The 21,872-nt window shown below is 46.8% G+C and overlaps 2 protein-coding genes across 5 annotated transcripts; one reads left to right on the top strand and one right to left on the bottom strand.

The window, feature by feature from the left end:
* The first annotated feature begins 8,772 nt into the window (after positions 1 to 8,772).
* On the top strand, positions 8,773 to 19,269 carry Gpatch4 (G-patch domain containing 4). 2 transcript variants are annotated; one of them, XM_027393082.2, is made up of 8 exons: positions 8,773 to 8,922; positions 14,311 to 14,445; positions 14,833 to 14,906; positions 15,004 to 15,096; positions 15,174 to 15,260; positions 17,119 to 17,204; positions 17,559 to 17,609; positions 17,908 to 19,269. In XM_027393082.2, exons 2-8 carry the CDS (start codon positions 14,367 to 14,369, stop codon positions 18,680 to 18,682), a joined length of 1,245 nt encoding a protein of 414 aa, XP_027248883.1. In that variant the 5' UTR covers positions 8,773 to 8,922; positions 14,311 to 14,366; the 3' UTR covers positions 18,683 to 19,269. The 2 variants fall into 2 exon arrangements, with proteins under 2 accessions (XP_027248883.1, XP_027248884.1); XM_027393083.2 differs by having other exon boundaries at positions 8,793 to 8,922; positions 14,204 to 14,445.
* Positions 16,822 to 21,670, bottom strand: Naxe (NAD(P)HX epimerase). Of its 3 annotated transcripts, none has more exons than XM_027393085.2 (7): positions 21,446 to 21,637; positions 21,249 to 21,357; positions 21,035 to 21,145; positions 20,838 to 20,951; positions 20,066 to 20,213; positions 19,616 to 19,823; positions 16,822 to 17,149 (listed from the first exon to the last, which is right to left on the bottom strand). In XM_027393085.2, exons 1-6 carry the CDS (start codon positions 21,607 to 21,609, stop codon positions 19,621 to 19,623), a joined length of 849 nt encoding a protein of 282 aa, XP_027248886.1. In that variant the 5' UTR covers positions 21,610 to 21,637; the 3' UTR covers positions 16,822 to 17,149; positions 19,616 to 19,620. The 3 variants fall into 3 exon arrangements, with proteins under 3 accessions (XP_027248886.1, XP_035306772.1, XP_027248885.1); XM_035450881.1 differs by lacking the exon at positions 16,822 to 17,149 and adding an exon at positions 17,499 to 18,853; XM_027393084.2 differs by lacking the exon at positions 16,822 to 17,149 and having other exon boundaries at positions 19,569 to 19,823; positions 21,446 to 21,670.
* Between the last annotated feature and the right edge of the window lie 202 nt (positions 21,671 to 21,872).

The raw sequence follows: 21,872 nt of genomic DNA, 5'->3' as shown, positions 1-21,872 counted from the left end.
CCCAATCCTGCAGCTAAACCCTTCGCTCCTCCTGGGACCTACCCATCTCTCCCTAGGGTAGAGACAACTAGCCTGTTGGTTCAGGACAACCCGATCCTTTGCATCTAATTGGCTTCCTCCCAAGGCAAACAGAGGAGAGGAGGAGCAAGTCTAGAGTCTGCCAGCTGCAACCCCTCCCCAGAGCGGCTGGTCCCTCTCTAGCTGTGCACTGAGATTCTCCAGCTTGGAAGGGTTGAGTTTGGCCCCTCAGAACTACTATAGCTGCAGAAGCAGGCCTCTGAGGAAGACTGGGGAAAGAGCACCTGATGAACTGCCGGGTTGTGTGCTCAAGTCTACTTTCAGTTCAGTTCTCTGGACCCTGTGAAGAAGAAGCCGGTGAGTGCTCCGGTTTGAGTTAGCATCTCTCCCCAGGTCTTCCCGGGAGAGGCTTGGCCTTTACTCCATTTGCTGTCCACAGCTTGATGGAGGTGGTAAAGTCGAGTGTAGTCCCAACTTCCCACCAGGTGTTCGCATGAATTGCTGGAAAGGCTGGCAGGATGCCACTGTAGGGGTTGAGAGACGGGTGGATGGGATTGGCAGTCCACTTCAGTGACTTTCCCACAGTTGCATCTCGCCACACTAAGGGGAAAGCCCGAGAATGAGCCCTGAGGACATCACGCTTCCACTCAGAGAGCTTTAAAAGCCTGGATGAATTAGGGTGAGGGTTCAAATAGGAAAAAGAGAACTGGGGGCACAGACACCTCGATGGAGAGATTTGATATTGGTGCCAACAGTGCACCGGGTGGAAGGAAATAGGAAAGAAAAGAGAGAGAGGAAGGCAAAAGATGGCACAGCAGACCTCAGCCTCCCTTTGCGGTCTATGTAGAGGCTACTGCCCTGGCGGGAGACTGTGCCAGGAGACTGTGCGTCCTCTGCTGCCCTGCCAGCCTAGAAGTCCTGGCTGGGATGCAGCAGCCTGCTCTCCACTCTCATCTCTTGATCAGGAGTCCTCCAGTACCTGCTCAGAACTTAGAAGGCGAAGGAGGCTGAGGGAGGAAAGAGCTCCCTGACACAGGGCTGCTTCCTGACATTATGTTCTCACCCAACTTAGCAAAGGCCCAAGAGGTCCAGAAACACTTCTCAGGGCTGTTGAAGATTTAATGACTCAATTTTGCTCAATTTTGTCACCCACCATCTGCTTGCAGCTGTCCGTCCACTGCTGTGTTCAGTGGGCCATTAAACCAAATTCTTGCCCAACTGCCCCTGTAGATAATTTAAGATCTTGACCACCTTGTTCTCCTGGGCCTCAAAACTTGCTGTTTCTGTAGCTAGGCAGGCCTTAACCCCCAAATCCTCCTGCTGCAGCTCCTGAGTAGCCGAACTGTGTAGGCTTGAGACACTACACCTGGCTCTGCCATCTCAGGCCCTTGCCTGTGTGTTCGTGCACACCCCCAACATGGCAGACTCACATGAGTCAGTCTCAAACCCAGAAGAGAGGTCTGCAAGTGTGATGCCCTCATTCTCAGGCCAGGTGGAATGGCCAAAAGGAACACGCATGTCCCATTTTTTTCCTTCTTTCTGTACATTCCTCTGAAGAGGTGAATCCACCTCAGCGAATGGGGCTGTTTATTTCAAAACTTGAGGGGCAGACACAGTAAGTGTGATGGTTATTCTTGGTTGTCACTTGATTAGCTGTGGAATTAACTAAAACCCAAACCGCTGAGTAAACCTGTGAGAGATTTTTCTTGATTGAGTCATTTGAAGTGGGAAGACCTGCCGTTGTTACTGAGGTGTCCCCCAACAAGACTGCAATGCCCATGGGTCAGTAAAGGGCACAGAGATGAACACTCCAGAGAGGTTTCAGGGAACAGTGTCTGCCTTATTGCACATGAACAACTGCTTACATAGTGGAAGCCTATCGACTGTGACTGGCGAGCACATGACCTTGGATTGGACAGTGAGCGCTCATCCCTGGGGTCTCTGTGGGGAAGCAGCACATAAAAGGAGACGTGGAGAGCCCAGCTGAGCAGCTACTTCAGATTCCCGCGTTCTGACTTCTGGGAATACTCAGGCGTGCGCATTGCGTGCCAGGTCATGCCTGCACTCTGCTACAAAGACCCACCCTAAATGTGGATCTTTTGAGGGGGGAGATACCTTCAATCTGGGCCACACGTTCTGGTGGCAACCTGTATAAAGGACATGGAGGAAGGAAGCTTTCGCTGTTTGCCTGCTTGTTCCTGATTTTGTTTAATTGGTATTAGAGCCTATGTATACTGAAGACCAGCGGAGACATCCAGCTTTGTGGAATGAACAACTATTGCATTCTCGATTTTATGTTACAGACAGCCATTGTTGGACTAGCTGGGCCACAGCCTGTAAGCCACTCTAATAAATCATATATATGTATGATAAATATAACAAATAGCAATATAATAATAAATCATATATATGTATGTATATAATTTATTCTATCAGTTTTGTTCCTCAAGTGAACCCTGACTAATGCAGTGGGAAAGGGCTACCTGCTGAAGAGGGAAGGGGGATACTTGGAGTTTATTTGGGGGGCTAGAGAATGGGAAGTTATGGTAGCTGCTGGGGCTAGGGTGTAAGCCTGGAGTTCCTGGAGTTGTTTGTTCATACAAAGCCATTTTATTATTAGAAACGGCCTTGCCCCGGCTACCAGGATGCAGGTGACAGTGGGTGACTGAGTTGGGCAGTGGCAGTGAGTGGGGAGGGACTGGTGTTTCAACATCAGGCCCTGGTCAGTCTGCCGGAGTTTGTTCAGGGTTTATTATAACATGTCTCAGCTCTTCAAAGATAAAGAATGGGTCAGAGAGCTGGGCGGTGGTGGTGGTGCAAGGCCATTAATTCCAGCACTCAGGAGGCAGAGGCAGATTGCTGTGAGTTCAAGGCCAGCCTGGTCTACAGAATGAGTTCCAGGACAGCCAATGATACACACAGAGAAACCCTGTCTCGAAAAAACAAAACAAAAAAAGAGAATGGGTCAGAGAGGAAAAGGGTTCCAGGAATAGGTCTGGAGTTTTGGGTGGGGAGCTTCTTTCTGCTGATGGTGAAATGGGAGAGTCCCACAGGCATAGTCTTGATGGTGAGGAGGGTGATTCTGAGGAAGGGTTAGTTGAGGGTCTGTTTAAGGGGTGGGGATCCTTTGGGCATTTCGAAGGAGCAGAGTTTTAACTCAGTCATCTGTGATGGATCATGTCTTGTCCTCAGCCTCCCTGAGAAAACTTTTGAGAAGTAATTGATAGGGGGTTGAAGGCAGAAGATTTACTTACAGGGTGAAACTGAGAGGCCACGCAGGAAGGGGGAGGGAGGGGGAGGGTAGATAGAGTGAGCCTGTGGAAGTGGGTGTTGAGTTGATTCAGGGTGTGGTGGTTTGAATAAGAATGTCCCCCTTGGGCTCATGTATATGCTTAGTCACCGGGGAGTGAAACTACTTGGCAAGGATCAGGAGGTGTGACCTTGTTGGAGGAAGCTGATGAACTTTAGGATTTGAAGCCATCTTGTTACAACGTCAAAAGAAGTTCATTACTGTTTTCTGTAAAAACTTAAATTTGAACATATCTTGACCCATTTTCTGGAATTTGACATCACATCCTATACCCTGACCTCTATCCTGATAAGAATAGATACCCTGCCAAATAATTTTGAGATGTCCTGCCAAGTTCCTACATAACCAGAATCTCTTAGAAACCCCCAGCCTTGAATTTTTGAGGCAGTAAAAACCCTATTTCTCTTGTGTTTGGGGATATTCTCTCAAGCCCTGTTTTTAGGGAGATAGCCTATCTGTCAGAAAATAAAACTTGCTTAACTTAACCCAAATTAGGGTCAGTGGCCTTTGCTCTCATTTGGTAGTGTAAGACCCCCAGAGACTCAGGCCCCCAGGATCTCTGCCCAGGACCTCGGCCACCCCAATCACCATGCAGAGGCAGAAACTTGATGCAAACAGCAAGAGGCTTTATTGTAGTTGTTTAACGAGCTAACCCCATGTTACCTCGGGCTTTCACCCATCCACCATGGCGGGTGGCTAGGAAAGACAGCAAGAAGACACTGCATAGAGATCTTATAGGGCAGTGTAAGGGGAGTGTCTAGGGGTACAAACAGGCTCAGGATTGGTGTGCCTCCAGGCTTGCCCTGTGTTGATTGGTCAACTGGTTGTTATGGCCCATAGGCCCTCCCAGGGTGGTTGCTATGCTCTGCGCATCATTGCTGTTCACTTGTCCGTAAAGCACACCCAGAGCCGTAAAGCATAGCACCACCAGCTAACTTCTGATTGGTTCCTTGCCATGAGGCAGGCACCTGACCTCCTAGTGACCAAGGCAAGGTCAGGCAAGTACGTGTTTCGGCTGTAATGGCTGCCAAAGTGGGGAGCTGGTCCCTTCAGTAGGATTAACAAAGTGTGTCACTGGGGTGGGCTTTGAGGTTTCAAAAGCCCAAGACAGGCTCTTCCTGCAGGTCTGGATGTAGAACTCTCAGCTATTTCTCTAGCACCATGTCTACCTGTGTACCACCATGCTCTCTGCCATGATGATAATGGACTAAACCTCTGAAACTATAAGCAAGTCCCAATTAAATATTTCTTTTATAAGAGCTGCCATGGTCATGGTGTCTCTTCACAGCAATAGAAATCCTAAGACAGAAGTTGTTAGCAGGGACTGGGGTATTGCTGTGACAGGTCTGACCATGGGGTTTGTTGGTGGATTGTGGACTTTCAGACTTTGGATTAGGAAAGCAGTTGAACACTTTAAGGGGGTGAGTGTTTAATGGGCCATACTAGTAGGAGTAGGGAAGACAGTGGTGCTGAAAACAATGTAGACTATGACTGTTCAGCTCAAGAGGTTTCAGAGGAGAAGAATATTAGTAAGTGGCTAGAGACTATTCTTGTGTTTGGTGAAGAGTGTGGCTGAGTTTGGCCTTGTCCAAAAAAATATGCCTAAGGCTAAACTGAAGAGTTTTGGACTAATGGCATTGGCAGAGGAGATTTCAACACAGCCTATTATTGGTTCTGTCATGTGGTTATTAGTGATAACTTTTATGTAGACCTATAGCATAGTGACTAAGACACAGAGTGACAGTGACTAGTCCCACTGCTGGGAATGCAACACCAAAGTGAGCTAGCAGACACATCAGGGGGCTACAGGGCACCGAAGGAAGGCAACAGGAGAAACAGAAGACTAATGTATCGGGCCTGGGGAGAAAGGTATGAAGGTCCACTACAGCCAGAGTTTCTCCATAGCATCTAAAAGGCCTTTGTGCAGAGGCTTTAGGAACAAATGGAGCTGTTGTGGGATGAGAGCCATTCCGAGAACTTAGTGGAACAATTTGTTTGGGTCTAGGGGAAGTTCAGTAAGTAAAATATTTAAAAGCCAGGGAGCAAATGTAAGTATGGAGATGATAAGGAGGAAGGAGTGATCCAGGGGAGGAGCAAGAGTGGGAGGAAACAGAAGCCCATATGGAGGAGGAAGCTGATCGTGAAATTGTTGTCTGGTCCTTGTGTCTTCAGGCCCTTTCGCAAGCCAGTTAGTCTCTCTCTCAGAGGTCACTGGGCTGCCTTAGGGGTTTTGGGGCACCAGTCTTACTTCACTGTTTCCATTCTACAAAAAGCGTGATGTAGCAGGGACAGAAGTTAGAGTTCCTTACAGGAGGGTCCCCCCCCCAAGGGGCCAGAATAAAACTTAACAGTTGGCAAAGGTCAAGAACATCATATGGTCGTTTGGTGATAGTGTGTCTTCTTGGAGCACACCATGCAAGGCAGGCAGTATCTGTAATATACAAAAATTGAGACAGACTGTTAGCACTGTTATAATTTTTACTGAGCATATAGTTAAGAAAGTAGGGAAGTTTTGTCCTTAATGGGGAAAAAGAACAGGCAAGAAAAACATCCCAGCAATCTTCTGCAGGCTTTGTCATAGGCATTAGCAAGAGTGATGATTTTTGCCATGGTCAATCACAAGACATAAGGCCATTGGTTTGGTGGAAGAGCACAAGAGAGTTTTCACTAGCCAGCATAGTTCAGTCATTTATTGGGTCTTCTCTATTACAACCATGTGGGAAACATTAATAGTTTAACATCGTGATTAAATATAGTCCATGGGAAGATTGGGAACCTCATTTTCCTAATCCTCTTATGGTATATCTTTATAAAATATTATAGTGTTTTAAAATATATTTAGCTCAGTTTCTTCAAACAGCTAAAGTTTAACAGTTAGCAAAGGCACAAGTGACTAAACACACACACACACACACACACACACACACACACACACACACACACACATATATATATTGGTTTTTGGAGACAGGGTTTCTCTGTGTAGCTTTGGAGCCTACCCTGGCACTCACTCTGGAGACCAGGCTAGCCTCAAACTCACAGAGATCTGCCTGCCTCTGCCTCCCCAGTGCTGGGATTAAAGGCATGCGCCACCAATGCCCGGCTCATATGTCTTTTTTTAAACATACATCTTATGTCAGTTTCTGCTAATACACACTGACCATCATAAACTCAGGACTTACATGTTTATAAAGCTAATAATCATCAAACATCTGACATTCGTAGGTCCATCCTCAGGTAGCTGCCTCAGACCTGGTTTTAACTTTCCTACCTTTGTCTTCTGTTATTTTTTCATTTTTAGTACAAAGTTTTGTCTCATCTTATAAAAATATCCATTCTTATTTAAAAGATTTTAACCCTTTTTTCCAAAAATACTTTATATTTTATATTGTTAATTTTTTCTTAAACATATCTATTGTTTCTTTCTATTTTCTTAAACAGGAGTTGAATCCAAGTTACATATATGGCATGCTGTAGCAAATTAAGGTCACCTGGACATAGACTTTTACTTACTAACCATTTTTGTTACAAGTTTTAGGTTAATGTTTTCCCTGGTTGGAATTTTTTTCAGTTTTTTAAAGCACCACCCTGTGGTTGCACAGGTTCTGAGAGGAAGTAAGTTTAGATTTCAGCAAGAGCTTGAAAGATATCCATGGGTTTGAATGGGAGACCATTTTTTTTTTTAAAGATTTGTTTATTATGTATACAGTTTTCTGCCTACAGCATATATTCCTGCAGGTCTGAAGAGGGCACCAGATCTCATTACGGATGGTTGTGAGCCACCGTGTGGTTGCTGGGAATTGAACTCGGGACCTCTGGAAGAGCAGCAAGTGCTCTTAACCTCTGAGCCATCTATCCAGCACGGGAGACCATTTTTGTAAACACAGAAATAAGCAAGAAGAAGGAGAAAAATGATAGAATTAGGCATTTGTAATTATATTTAATTGTTTTAATTTATATATGTAAAATTTTCTTGATTTTTTTTTCCATTTGTTGTAAGAAAATTTCCCTAAGGGAAAGCGTTCATTGATATCTTGGGCCTCCATTCAGTACATAAAACAGCATCACCATTGCTGCAGAGGTGAACTCTCTCCCCATTCTCAGTCTTAGCAGATACACCCAAGTTTTTCCAGAAAGCCTTGGCATCTCATAAGGCCTAATCACATACAACCAGCTGGGAGGAGAGATCCGCCACTCAGGTGAAGGGCTGATGACCTTGTCTGCCTTAAGGCCAGCTGTGATTATTTTAAACAGGTACAGCTGGAGTTATTGAGTTTTTTGTTTTTGTTTTTGTTGACATCTGGTCTTTTTCATCCATAACCAGTTTGTGTTTGTCTGCAGATGGAGGCAGACAACCTGAATTATTTTTCTCTTATGAGGACATCAAGTTGTCAATAAAATAACCTACAGACCATTAAACAGAAAACTATAAAATACAAGAGTACCTGGTGGTCAGAAACAAAGGCAGACCAATGTAAGGCAAAAAGGAGTCCCGAGAACGGTTTGGACCCACACATTCAGGGACTTTTCCTTGCATAAAGATACTTGCTTTGCATTCCAAGGCCGGTCTGAAGGGGGCCCTTGACTCGTTGGCTGTCAAGGCTGCTGAAATTCCTAGGTTCTGGGGTAGGGTGGGGCAAAGAAATGGAGGGGGCTGCCCTGTTTCCATTTTGAAGCTCCGGATCCATGGTTCCCGCAGTCACTGTTTGCCCTTTGTGACAAGCTGTCCCAGTCGGCTCATTTCCCATTTCCCAATGACTCCAGGAACGTTTGGGGGGAAGGGGACGGAAGTTAATTAAGTTGTGCTCTGGGAGAGGTTGCAAACTGAGTAGCAGGGATCATTAGAAAGGTTAAGATGAGCTGAGATTTATGTGGTGTGAGGGGTCTTAGACCTACTCTATTCTGTCTTATGAATTTATCTAAATCAGTGTAGATATTAAAGCCGATTTTCAAATTGGGCCAGTTTGGTCTGCGAATCGAACAAGTATGGCTGATATAGGAGTTTGTTTTGTTTTGTTTTAGGTTAGCCCACAGAGAGATTAAGGGTATGTAATTTGGAACCTAGGGTCGGTGCAGAACTAGGTAAAAACAGCCATCTGGAGGCATTCCTTGGGTTTCCTATAGACCAAAAGTGCCTGGAAAATAGGAGGTCCCCAGACTAGTATATTTTTTTTCAGGAAGCAGGGGCTCCCAGACTGGGGAAAGCTCTCCTAACTTTCACTCGAGCCAGTCTTGCAGGAGCTGGGGAGAGTTCTCGGGACTCGGTTGAGCGAGGTTTGTGACTATATGGAAAGCTCCCATTACCATGAGACAGAGGGGTCTCCCCAGAGCCCCTGAGACCTAACCAGGGTGCTTCCGATTGTCCCCGAGAGACACCCGGAACCGAGGTTAGAGCCCGGGCTTCCAGCGACAGAGAGGAGGAAGCTCGCACTTAGCCAGGAACCTACCCAGTTTCCGTGGCAACCAGCCGGGAGCATGGCCTCTGTCGGGCATCTCTATGGTTTTTGTATCCTAGAAGGACCGAAGTGCACTTCCGGGAAGATGGCGACACCCAAGTTTGAGTGACACGTGCTTCCTCGGACCGCGCACTGAAGGTAAGGGGTTTGCTTTCCCCAGAGGCGGGGGCAGAGGCGAGGATCCGCCAGTAGTTCCACCTGCAGATTCTGCGGCTGTGGGGCCTGGGTTTATAGCAGGAGGAAGAGGCGGCGGCCAGCCCTGAAAACTGGCTGCAGAGGGGACAGAGCCTCAGAGTGTGCTCGCAGCGTCTGCCTACGCCTGCCCGTTGCGGGTGGGTTGAAAGCGATCCCTACTTGTAGAACTCAGTTCAGAAACGCTGAACGCATTCTTGCTGTAATTGTCAAGGGCTGGGAAATAAAACTTGTCTCCGACTTCCGGGGAGTGTGGTTTGAATCGCTGTGTCGAGGAATAGGATGTGGGAGACAGCGAGAGCGCAACGGGCTGTAAGAGCCCCCAAAGTAGCAGCTCCTGAAATTCCCTCACTACCAGTCCTGGATCTACTAGCCAGTTTAGTTTCAGCGAGTAACCAGGGTTATCAGTGCCCGATTTCTTCTCCATAAATTATGGATAAGTAATACCTTCTAATAAGATTGTTGGCAGGCATAAAGAGATGGATGATCCACGTAAAGCAGTTAATAGGCTGGTATTGAGTCAATGCATTACTAGTGTGGAGCATGATGATTATTATTCTTAAAATAATCAGAGATAATTTCTGAGAGGTGGCAGGTTTAAGGTGACCTCAGTATCTAAATTTTACTTGTGTTTCCATATCAAGAAGCAAGGTAGCAGAGGAGCAGTCAGGTCTCTAACCCTGGCCAGCCAGTAATTAGACCCTATCTCAAAAACAAAAAACGAAGAGGGTTTTTTCTGTTGCTGTGCTCAAGATTCAGCTATTACTTGGGCTTCATGGAATCGTCTTTCCTAGTGGAAAGGTGGATAGAAATGTAATTTGTCCTGAATGTGCTCCTCTTTATACCTGACATGCCTGCTACCCTCAGCCCCACCCCCCTTAAAAGGTTTTGTGTTCATAGACGCTAGAGTACACAGGGCATATTCTCTCAACAGAGTAATGTTGTCACTCAAGTGGTACCTGGGAAACTACACAGTCTATGCAATCAAAAGAGAGAGAGGGAAAGTGACATGGGAGGATTTCTGAGTAAAGAGTTTGACCTCCTGGGCCTCTGGGAAGGTCTCAACCCAAAGGGGCCTATGTCATATTTTGAGAACTGAATTCACTTGTTTACCTATCTATTTATTTATTTGAGATAGGGTCTCACTATGTCCCCTTTTCTGGCCTGGAACTCAGTATGTAGACGGACTGGCCTCCCTCACTCAGATCTGCAGGTCTCTGTTTATTTTGCATCACCATTCAGGGCTGCCGGGACTGTTCTATTACATTTCAAATTTTATTTTTAAGTATACAAGTGTTTTGCCTGCTTGCATGAATGTATATCTGATACATGCCTAATGGCAATAAGAGGGTGTGGGGGGTTGTAAGCTGCATTGTGCTTGCTGGGAACCAAACCCGTTCTCTTCAAGAGCAGCAAGTGCCTAACCATTGAACCATCTCTCCAGACCCCAAAACTGTCGTTTTATACATCATCTCAATAACTTCTGGAATAGCCTTTAGTCATTATTCTGTGCATTAGCTTCATTGCTATGTATAGAACTGCCACAGATTTAGTGACTTAATTCAATAAATAAATAATAACCCTAAAAATAACTTATGTGTATGGGTGTTTTACCTGTTTGTATGTCTGTGTGTCTGCCTGGTTCCCTGAGGAGACCAGACGAGAGTGTCAACCTTTGGAACTGAAGGTTGTGAACCACCATGTGGTTGCTAGGAATCAAACCCAGGTCCTCTGGAAGAGCAGTCAGTTCTCTTAACCACTGAGCCATCTCTCCAGACTCTGGGGCTTTTTGTTGGTTTGGTTTTTTTTCAAATGTGTGGGGGGGGGGCATGCACATTTGTGTGTATGGGTGTGCATGCATATGGAGACCAGAGGTCAACCTTAGGTCTGATTTCTCAGGAATCAACCACCTGTTTTTTCAGGCAGTCTCCATAAAGCCCTGGAGATCTTCCTGTCTCTGTCTCTGTCTCCCAGCACTGGAATTACAAGTACACATCATTGTGCCTGGCTTTTTACGTGGTACTGTTGCTTTTAAAGTCCTGTCTTAAACTCCTGGCCACCTTTTATCTCCTGATATCTTACATTTTGGAGGAGTTATGTTGCCTTGGTGTCTGGTGTTCTTGAGACTTATGCCTCAGGAATTGAGCCATTGGTGGAATTTATTTAGTGGGCTGGAGAAATGGCCAGGGGTTAAGAGTACTTACTGCTCTTCCAAAGGATCTGAGTTAGTTCCCAGCACCCACATGGTGGCTTCCAACCATTTATAATACTAGTTCCAGAGCATCTAATGCCCTCTTCTGGTTTCTAAGGGCATTGTATGCACATGGTACACATATATGCAGGCAAAACACTCATACAACTAAAGTTCAAAAAGAGAATTGTTATTAAAAACATCTTTATTCTGTCAGAAGTGTTTACAATGTCCAAGAGGGCCTAGGCTGTTCTAGTGTTAAGGTATTGTTTTCCTCTGCTAGATCAGGACATCCAGCTTTATCCCATTGCTCCCCTGGAATTAGAATATTGTCTGCACAAACAGTATCAAAGAGTAAGCCTACTATGAAGTACAGTAATAGCCAAGTAAGCATCAGTCATTTTAGGAAGTAATGGAACATTGTGCATAGGGGGAAAAACTTAGGGTGAAACATGTGATTTAGTTCTGGGTTGGCAGAGAAAAAGTAGGGAGGAAATATACAAAGAAGAAATGGTAGGGCAGGGGTTAGGCCCTCCCGTTGAGGTAAACTGAAAAGAGAAAGGTTAAGAAACACAATCATTGCCAAGCGTTGGTGGCACATGCCTTTAATCCCAGCACTCAGGAGGCAGAGGCAGTCGGATCTCTGTGAGTTTGAGACCAGCCTGGTCTACAGAGCAAGTTCCAGGACAGCCTTCAAAGTCACAGAGAAACCCTGTCTCAAAAAATCAAAAAACAAACAAACAAAAAAAGCACAATCATATAACCAAGAACAGTCCCAGCTTTCAGGAGAAGGCCCTGTAGACCTGGCCAGTGTGTGTTCTTTGGGAGAGAGGAGGAGAACAGGACAGAGCAGGCTAAATTAACACCAGGTGTTAGAGAGCAGTGTGTTGTGGGGAAGGGGTGTAAAGAAAAGTATGAAAACAATCTGGCCTTTGGTTGGCTTGCTGATTCAGTGTTGAGTTTGAGTCTCTCTGAGATCCTTCCCAGGTTCCCAGAAGTCAGTCTTTGGGAGCTAGTGTTACAATCATGGTCTGAGCAGCGTCTCACAGGTGGAGTCTCAGGTGCAAGTGCTGGGCCTGCCCTGTGTGATCCCTGCATCATCAGCACACTGCTTGACATGTGTGTTTAAGTTCCCCTGCAGACTCTGGTCCCACCAAGTTTCCACACCAATGACTAATGATTCAAAGACCTTTCCCCGAAGTCTAGAAGCTTCTGAGTCACTTGCTGTGATGCTGTGTGTTTCCCAAGAGTGCAGTCCATAAAAGGGGGCCCTTTTGAAATGGTGTTTACAGCTAGCTGTTCTAGCAGTGCCAGTGAAAGCCTGGCATCTCAGCACCTGCTGAAGTGTTCTTGTGTGAATCTGTCTCACTCTGCTCTTTGAAGTGTCTATTATGGAATTACTGTGGTACAGTGCAGGTCCAAGTCTCTCTCTTAAGCCCTGTCTCCTACAATCTGATGCTGACACTCCTACTAACTAATAGAGAGCTCCCAGATCAGACTCTGGATTTCTGTCTCCTGCTTTATAAAGTTCTCGATTTGCTATTACAGCTAGAAACAGTCAGGTGTCCCCTGAATCTTACATTTATTAAATACCTTTCTCCAGGTTATTCCTTGGGAGACTTGGACAGCCCATGCCTGGATGTCACCTTCTGTTGGACAGAAATTCTGCTCATCGTTCTTAAACTTAATATATAATGTTTAAGAACATTTGCTGAAGTTCTTTGGATACTCTAAAGGGTATTTAATAGACTAAATCTAATGAAAGTTTTGCCATTTAAACTGTCTCTTTGAGAAGCTCCAGATTTACTCTAGTCATCCCCTTAGTCAGCTTTGACAGTGTTCTGCAGCAGGATGGTGGCACACAGCATTGATCCTAGCACTTGGTAGGCAAGCCTGATCTACACAGAGTTTCAGGCTAATGAGAGATCCATAGTCTCAAAACAAAGACAAAAAGTAATTGTCTCCTATGCCCATAACAAATGATCTTAGCACAAACTGATACTGGTAGTCTGCTTTCAGGGTGAGGTGTCATCTTAACCATTTTGGAGGAAACTTTAATACACAAGTTGGGTTCAACAGGAAGTATGTGTGAGTTACTGTAAAGAAAATGCAGTTACTTAGAATCATGCAATTTGGGCTGAACAGGTCTTCAAACTGCCTGAATAGGTCTTCAGTCAAGAAACCCAGGTCCTTTTTTCCTCACTTACAGGATGAGGTTAATCCCTATCAGACAGGATTATCTATGAAGTATAATGAGGTGATTTGACATAATAAATGAGGTGATAGCATGTGACACCCATCTTTGTTTATTTAGTGTTCAGTTAGCATCCCCTTCCTGAGCTGGACAGTTTAAAGGGAAGCTTCTGAAACCTGAACTACACCAGTAATGTGGACGGAATGTTGGTTCCCATACTAAGACAGTACAAATGCTGGAGCACAGGTATAGATGGTAGGCTCTCTTAAGTACCAGTCTGTAGCTCAAGGTAGCAAACACCTCATAGCTTTGTTTTTACAGGGTAATATATTTGGGGAGATCTTACAGACTCTGCAGACAGACTTTCTGGTTTAAATTCCGTGTGTGTGTGTGTGTGTGTGTGTGTGTGTGTGTGTGTGTGTGTGTCTGTGTGTCTGTGTGTGTGTCTGTGTCTGTCTGTCTGTGTCTATCTGTGTGTGTGAGTGTGCAAGGGTATGGAGGGCTGAAGACAGCCCATGGAAGCCAGTTCTCTCCTTCCACTGAGTAAGTCTGTAGATTCAAACTCAGGTCATGGGTTTGGCTGGAAGCATCTTTACCCACTGATCCATCTCTCTGTGGTAGCTTCCTATAGTTTAGGAGTCAAGGCCAGTGAATGGTGCTGGGGAATTGAACCCAGGGCCTCATGCAGGCTAGGCAAGCATTGTACCTACTGAAATAGCCATAGGCACATAGTACCACCCTTTTCTTTTTCACTCACTTAGGGTCTCATAGCATAGGTTGCTGGCTCAGCCTTTCTATATAGTTGTGGATGGTATGAACTTCTGATCCTCTTGCCTCCACAGATGTGTGCTACAGGATGCTGGAGCTTGAAACCTGGGGCTGTAGGTGTATTACCCAGGTGTTCCGCTGTCTAAGCTGCATCTCCAGTCATTTCTTTTCCTATTCAAAGGATGGTGCCACATCTTCACCCCTGGTGAAAACCTGAGGACAGAGCCTCTGCCCACCATGAGTGTCACCCCAGAGGTCAAGAGTCGTGGGATGAAGTTTGCTGAAGAGCAGCTGCTAAAGCATGGATGGACTCAAGGTGTTCTAGGGCCCTTCCATATCCTCCCAACTCCCTCGTTTCCTTTGCCCCATGTCAATTCAACCATAGGAGAAACTAGTTTAAAGAGAAAACCTTAGAAGCATAAATTTCCTGATCTAGCTGGAAAAGGGGAGAATGGATGAAATTCTCATTCTTGGACAATGGAGGATATTGAGGGCAGACTGAAGGAGGAAATACAACAAAAAAAGATCATTCCAGGTCAGACGGAGGCACTTGTGAAGCAGTACGAGAAAGGATGGAGTGACATAGATTTCTGAAGGGTACACAGTATACCAGTGATCAGTGAGAGGAGTGGCAGTTGGCCCAGGAAGTCATGGTGAGGGCTCAGGGCAGGTTACAAAATAAGTCATTCACTGTCCTCTACAGGCAAGGGTCTGGGCCGCAAAGAGAATGGCATCACCCAGGCCCTCAAGGTCACACTGAAGCAAGATACCCATGGGGTAAGCCTGGGGGGGTGGGTCAGCATGAATGTGAAAGGGCACCCATGAGGGCTGGTGGGCGGTGCTCAGACTGTGACTTTCATTTATTATTCTGGAGGTGGGACACGACCCTGCCAAGGAGTTTACAGACCACTGGTGGAGTGATCTCTTCAACAAGACTGCAGCCAGCTTGGTAGTGGACACAGGGAAGGTATGAGCTTGTCAGGTACGTCTGGGATGGGGCAGGGAGGTAGAGCATGTCGCTTCCTCACTGATGCCTTCCAACAGGATGGAGTGCAGATAAGGCGCCTTTCCAAGGAGACCACCCAGCGCAGTCACCCCAAGTCCAATTTGCTGTATCAGAAGTTTGTGAAGGTACCAGAGTGAGAGGTTCAGCTCTTTACTGCTCCCCTATTTCCCCTGGGTCCTGATCGATTGCCTTGTGTGATGAACTAGTTCCCAGGATATCCTAGCATACCCAGATCCCATGTCCAACCTCGCTGTGCTTAGACTAAGGCCCATGCCCCCCTCCAGAATTGAGGTATTAAGGTTCCATGGACCCTGCCATCCGCTGCGGGGCAGCACTGAACAGTAGAGGGAGAGCCATCATTTAGTTAAGAGCTGCTGGGGTGGAAGTGTTGGTGTCTAATTTAAAAAGATTTAGAAGACAGAAGAACCCTGAAGGTTGGTTACTTAATCCATCTTTATTTTACATGTGTGCCCCAAAGTGTAGAAAATGGATTACTGAAGAACCCACAGCTGGCTAGTAAAGACAGAAAGAATAGAACCCAGGCTTCCCAGCTTTTTCACTATAGCTATAGAAAGCCAGAAGTTAGCGAGCATAGACTCTGCTCGGCGCTTCCCAAGTTATCTAGCAACCCTTCCCAGTTTCTGCATCTGTTGGCATTTACTATTTTAGTTCAGGCAGTCTTTGCCTCTAAGATACTCTGCCTCTGGTCTCATTCTGCACCATAGTCAGCTGACTCTGTTCTACAAAACATCCATAGGGTTCTTTCCAAAACACAAATTGTATCATGATCCTTTTTGTTTGTTATTGTTTTTCAAGACAGATTCTCCCTGGTTGCCCTGGAACTCACTCTGTAGACCAAGCTGGCCTCAAACTCAGAGATCCGCCTGCCTCTGCCTCTGGAGTGCTGGGTTTAAAAGTGTGCAATACCACTGTCTGGCTCCTCCCTATTTAATGAGATTGACTTGCATGGCCCTTTATGCTTCTTGTCTTACTCCCACCTGTTCTCTCTGGGGCAGAAGCAGCTCTGTTTCTTCTTCTAGAAGCTGTGTTCTCCCACCTACCCTTTCTCTGCCTTTGCCATTTACCTGCTAACATTTCTTGACTTTCAGATTGAGATTATACATAGCACCTTCTAGAAACCACTGCCCAAACCCTGGCCTGAGTTATCTATGGGACAGGCAACGTTCATCCTAACTGCCCATGTAATTACATCTGGACTGGAAACTTGACCCATCGAATTCTGTGTGTGTGTGTGTGTGTACGTGTACGTGTACACGTGTGCACGCGCATGTATACGTGTTCACATATATGAGCACTTTTGTGTGCAGGTGCTCATACATGTGTATGCATATAGAGGCCAGAGGTTGACATTAGGTATCTTTTTTTGATCTCTACCTTATATACTGAACTAAGATCTCTTACTTGAATCCGCTTGCCAATCTGTATAGTTTAGCACCTAGCTAGCTTGCTCCAGGGACCCCAGGGATTACAGGTGGGTAGCCATGCCTGCCTGACATTTATGTGGGTGCTGGGGATCTGCACTAGGTCCTCATGCTTGCACATTAAGTGTTGTTACCAGGTGAGCTGTCTCCGCACCTGGACCCATTTCATTGCCATTCTACTCTATCCTGAGCTACATGGCCCATAATAGGTTCTGTTAATCTAGTTAAACAAAAATACCAGCAATAGGAGTGCTGTCTCTATTGTCAGTTACTGGCACCTACTCCACTGTGAAAACCTAAAAGTGAAGAACACTTTTCCCTGGTTGTTCTTCAGTCAGCCTGCTGTGAGCCAGAGAAGCCCTGGCTGCTGCACTTCCCAGTAACTGTCCAAATTGAAATATACAGGCTGCATGACTCTGAAGGGAACAGTGGTGAGGGCTGTCAGATTCACCGCTTCGGCCGTGAGTTCCTAGGGGCTTCTGAAAGGGTTGGTAATGGTGTTGGGCTGGCTTTATCCATCTCCATGATCCTTTTCCTCCAGACAGCCACACTGACCTCAGGTGAAGAGAAGCCTGACAGAGAGAGCGGCAGTGATGATGACAGCCATGAGCCCACGCCTCCAAAGATGTGAGACTTTATTTTGTGCTGAGGATGTGGGAGGAGATGCTTTGGGATCTTAAGAGAATGGATGAATAAACCTAATGCTCTTCAGGGATGGGGGCGGGGGTTGTAGAATTAATTAGATTGTGCTAATCTTTGTGTTCTTTTTTTTTTTTTTACTTATTTTTTTATTTGAATTAGAAACAAGATTGATTTACATGACAATCCCAGTTGCCTTCTCTAATCTTTGTATTCTTAGTCCTTCAAAAAGTGCCAGGTTTTGGACAAGAAATAGTGGAGATGTACATTTTTTAAGACAGAAAAAAAAAAAAAAAATCAAGTCTTCTCACCATCTGTTTGACTTGTCATCTACCCTTACAGTCTGACTGATGAAATGCTACTCAAAGCTTGTGAGGGGCGAACAGCACACAAGTAAGTTGTGGTTGCCTTCTGGGTCTCCCATCTTTCTGCCTATGCTTTAGAATAGCTTGCGTCGGGAGGGAGAGGGAGAAGGGACTTGAAATAAGCTTGTTCCCTAACTAGAACTAATAAAAAAAAAAAAAAAAAAAGCAAAAAAAAAAAAGAATAGCTTGCGTCACCTCTCAAATATTTTTCTTCCAGGCAAATAATTCCTGTTGTTGACACATTTGTGTTTGAAGTCAGGCAGCTTCCCTCCCTCTGTTCCCAACTTTCTATGTAATGTCCTTGCTGACTTGAACCCATCTCTTAGGGCTGCCCGGATTGGAATCACAATGAAGGCCAAGCTTGCTCGCCTGGAAGCCCAAGAGCAGGCCTTCCTGGCTCGGCTCAAAGGTTCAAAGGATGTAGGCACCTCTCAACCACACACTGACAAGGAGCCCTCCCACAAAAAGAAAAAGAAGAGGAAGCAGAAAGAGGAGGAAGAGACTGCAACAACCGAAAAGAATGTTAGTGAGGAGCTCCTAGAACACACTGACCCTCAGAGCTTCAAGAAAAGGGAGAAGAAGAAAAGGAGGCGGAAAGACCAGAGAGAGGAAATGGCTGTAGGAAGTGGGGAGGAAGAGGCTGAAGGAGCAAGTGGGCCTGGAGAACAGAGCACAGAGCAATCTGACCAGTCTTCTAGGAAAAGGAAGAAAAAGAGGAGGCGGCACCATGAAGAAGAGGGGAAGATGGAAGTCTGTGATGAAAGAGGCAGAGATATGACAGGCAGGCCAAAGGCAGTGGACAGTGGAGCAGACCCAGATCCATGGAGAAGCAGTAAGAAGTCTCAGCAGAGTGGGGATGACTTGGACACCCAAGATGAAGGGAAGAATGGCCTAACAAAAGCAGAGAGAAAGGTCAGAAGAGGCAAGAAGAAAAGACAGCAGTGTCTTGAAGAGGTAGTCTTGGATGTGAGCAATAAAGACGATGATGACAGGACTTGGGAAGTAGAGAATGAAGGTGAGAGAAGTCAGCCACATCCCAAGGAGAGAGCTGGCATCAACACTGACCAGAGAGCCAAAAAGAAGAAGCGGAAGAGGGACTGACGGTCTACAGTGTAGGTCTGCTGATGACTTTTCAGAGTGGTCTGGGTTTGGGCAAGGTTTCTTCACACCCCTCTGCAGAAGTTCAGGAGCACCAGTCGGCTGAGGGGTGGATGTCTCCTGTACAACTTCCTTTCCAAAAAGTATAGACCCTGGTGTCCAGCAGCTCACCAGCTAAAGGATGGTGGGAAGAGGAATCAGGAAGTCTCTGCTAAAAGTCTGAAAATGTACTCTTATGTGAAAGACTTTGGTTGGTTTTTTGAAACAGGGGTTCTCTAACATAGCTCTTGCTTTCCTAGAACTCACAAACATCCACCTGCCTCTACCTTAAGAGTGCTGGGATCAAAGGCCTGTACTACCATACCCTACAGACTGTGAAGATTAAGAAAAACACATTTAAATGTATGGGTTGGGTTAGCCTTCCAGACTTCCTGTTTCTCATGACACTTAAATGAGAGCTTGGGCCCCAAGCCTATGGTTATTCCCAGTTAACACAATCATTTCCAGCATGAGAAGGTCTGAAAACAAATCAGATGGCCCTTGGAGACCTTTGAAAAAATTCTTTGTTACCCTCTTGGGGTCTTGCTACAGTGCTAAGCTGAGTTTATTTAGAGGTGCCATCTACCTCCCTGTGTATCACAAATAAGTAAGAATCATTCCTGGGTAAAGGCTATCACACCTGATGTAGCAATGGCGTTATTTCCCATTGCTTACAAATGTCTGGTCTGAGCCGGCGTTGGTGGCACACGCCTTTAATCCCAGCACTCGGGAGGCAGAGGCAGGCGGATCTCTGTGAGTTCGAGACCAGCTGGTCTACAAGAGCTAGTTCCAGGACAGCTTCCAAAGAAAGTATAACCTACTGGCAATTATTGAGTCCAGAAGACTCCAGTTTAAAGATACAAGGTACCAAGTCTTTATTAGAAAACTGCCACCCACCTCCCTTACTGTAGACGGTAAACACACTCTGTGTCAGGGTAGGATGGCAGGTTCAGCTGGTACTTCTTTTCTAGAGCAGGTGGTACAAAACGACCCCCCAGGTAATGATATCGGCCGGTAAAATGGGCTGCAGACTTCTTTGGTGCTGTCAGTGAGATGAGTAAGTCTGGTTGGATTCCTCCAGGGTTTCCCTTCTCTACATCCCATCCTGAAAGGAGAAAGTAGTATAAGAAAGTACAGAAGGCCTAGTCCTAAAGAGGGAAACTCCCAGTCCCCACTTGAGAAACTCTCAGGGCCAGCATGAACTTTGCTCCCTAATGTGGGACATGGAAAGGTACATTCAGATTATTTTAGATCTGATCTACACTGTGAATCAAGAATCCAGTCCCCTGGGTACCAGCCTGAAGACAGGATAGAGCACCAGTCACCCAACCATCTGGGTCCCGGCACCTGAGGGAATGTCGATGCTAGCAATGGGCACGGTGAGTCCACTCAGGACGCTCAGGATGCTGTGGAATGGCTCCCGGACATCACCCTTGAAGCTGAAGCCAAAGATGGCATCCACCACCAGCTCATACAGCTCATCAACCATCATGGGCTGTGGGGGAGCAGGAAGAATGTCAGAACTACTATCACACAGGGAGGGCTGTCCCTGCACCCACAGACCAGAGGCATGGATGTAATCGTTTCCTTAAGTGCAGAGAGTAAGGCCATTCTGAATCCAGGCATATTTTTTATTCGTTCTGCCTGCCTGCCTGCCAGCGGGAAGGAAGGGGCTGACAGTGTAGGGGAGTCTGACACTGGAAGCCAGAAGGGACCAGTTTTGTCTTAGCTTTGCCTTGCTCCAATTCTGTGATGTTGGGCAAACCGTTTCTCTACATGTCAGTATCTTCATCTACAGAATAAGTTAGTTCTTTACATTCTAGATTTCCCACCCCTAAGTCCATGTATTTACAGAAAAGGTTTAGGATAAGGCCCGGAGAGTCAGATGAGAGCTAAATGCATGCAAGGGGAGACAGCTGACTGCAGAATAGGGCTGCCTAGAGCTGCTACTGTTGGGAAGTCGTGGAGAACACAATATGGAGGGGCTCCTGCACCACTGCTATTCAGAGAGCAACTTTTATGGCAGGCAGACATTAGACAGGCCAGCTTGGTCAGAAAACATAAAGGGAAGGCAGACGCAGTAGTTAACTGGGGAGATGAGATATATCAAGTCACCTACCTCTGGAGGCATTTCGTTAAGAAAAGGAATGTCCATTTTCTGACACTGAGTCACTAGTCCAGTGAAGAGTGGCTTGTTAGATCTTTTGGGGTAATAGATAGTTGGCTGGTAGCCCTAGATGAAAAGGAAAGTAGCTACTCAACCTCTGATACCTAACTCCTTATAACTTTCCACGAACACTAGGCTCGTATACTCACAAAAAGTTTGAGGTGTCGCGCACAGACCAGGCCGTCCCCTCCGTTATTCCCGGGGCCACAGATGACCAAGACGGTCGGGGGGCTCTTGGACATGGACGTGGGAGGATAAGCCTGAGGGCAGAAGCGCAAAGGGTCTGGCAGTCACCGCCCTCTGCTCCTCCGCGGGAGGCCTCCCGACCCGTTCTTCACAAAGGCGTTACACTGTGCCACCTACCTTGGCAATGGCCGTGGCACAGCTCAGCCCGGCCAGCTCCATGAGTTGATCCACGCTGAACTGGTACTCGTTAAATAGCTCCTCGTCCACGGCCCGCGCCTCCTCCTGACTGAGGGAAGTCCTGGCCTGAGTCCGCCGCCTGCGCGCTGGGGGCGCCGCCTGCCCCGCCCCGCCCCCGTGGGAGAGCGCGGCCGTACCTCAGGTACTTCACCGCCGCGCTCGCCATGGTCTCCGCGCTCCGGAGCTGCGTTCCCCACCAGGCAGGCCTTGCGCGGCACACACTCTGCCGGCCTGCGATCCGGGGCAGGCGGGAGCCTGCAACCAGCAACCCGAAGCCCAGCAGCGTCCGCAGCCCGCACATTCGGCACGCAGAGAGCCGCCCGCTCAGCGCCTGTACTGAGCCCGCCCGGCCCCCAGCGCCGTTTGCAGCAAGCCGTAGGTTCCGAGTCCCAGGCGGACCGCGCACTTTCGTTCCGCCTTGCATTCTCGCCTTTTGCCCAGCTCTGCATGAGTTCATCTCGATGTACGGCTATGCTTCGCTCACTACGTGGCACAGGCTGGCCTCGAACTCAAAGCAGTTCTTCTGTCGTCAGCCTCCTTCGTGGGAGGCTGGGGTTATACGCA

The sequence above is a fragment of the Cricetulus griseus genome (assembly GCF_003668045.3).
Source record: "Cricetulus griseus strain 17A/GY chromosome 1 unlocalized genomic scaffold, alternate assembly CriGri-PICRH-1.0 chr1_0, whole genome shotgun sequence".
Classification (NCBI taxonomy): Eukaryota; Metazoa; Chordata; class Mammalia; order Rodentia; family Cricetidae; genus Cricetulus; species Cricetulus griseus.
The sequence above is the reverse complement of the archived record's forward strand: the minus strand, read 5'-3'. Positions and strand labels throughout refer to the sequence as shown.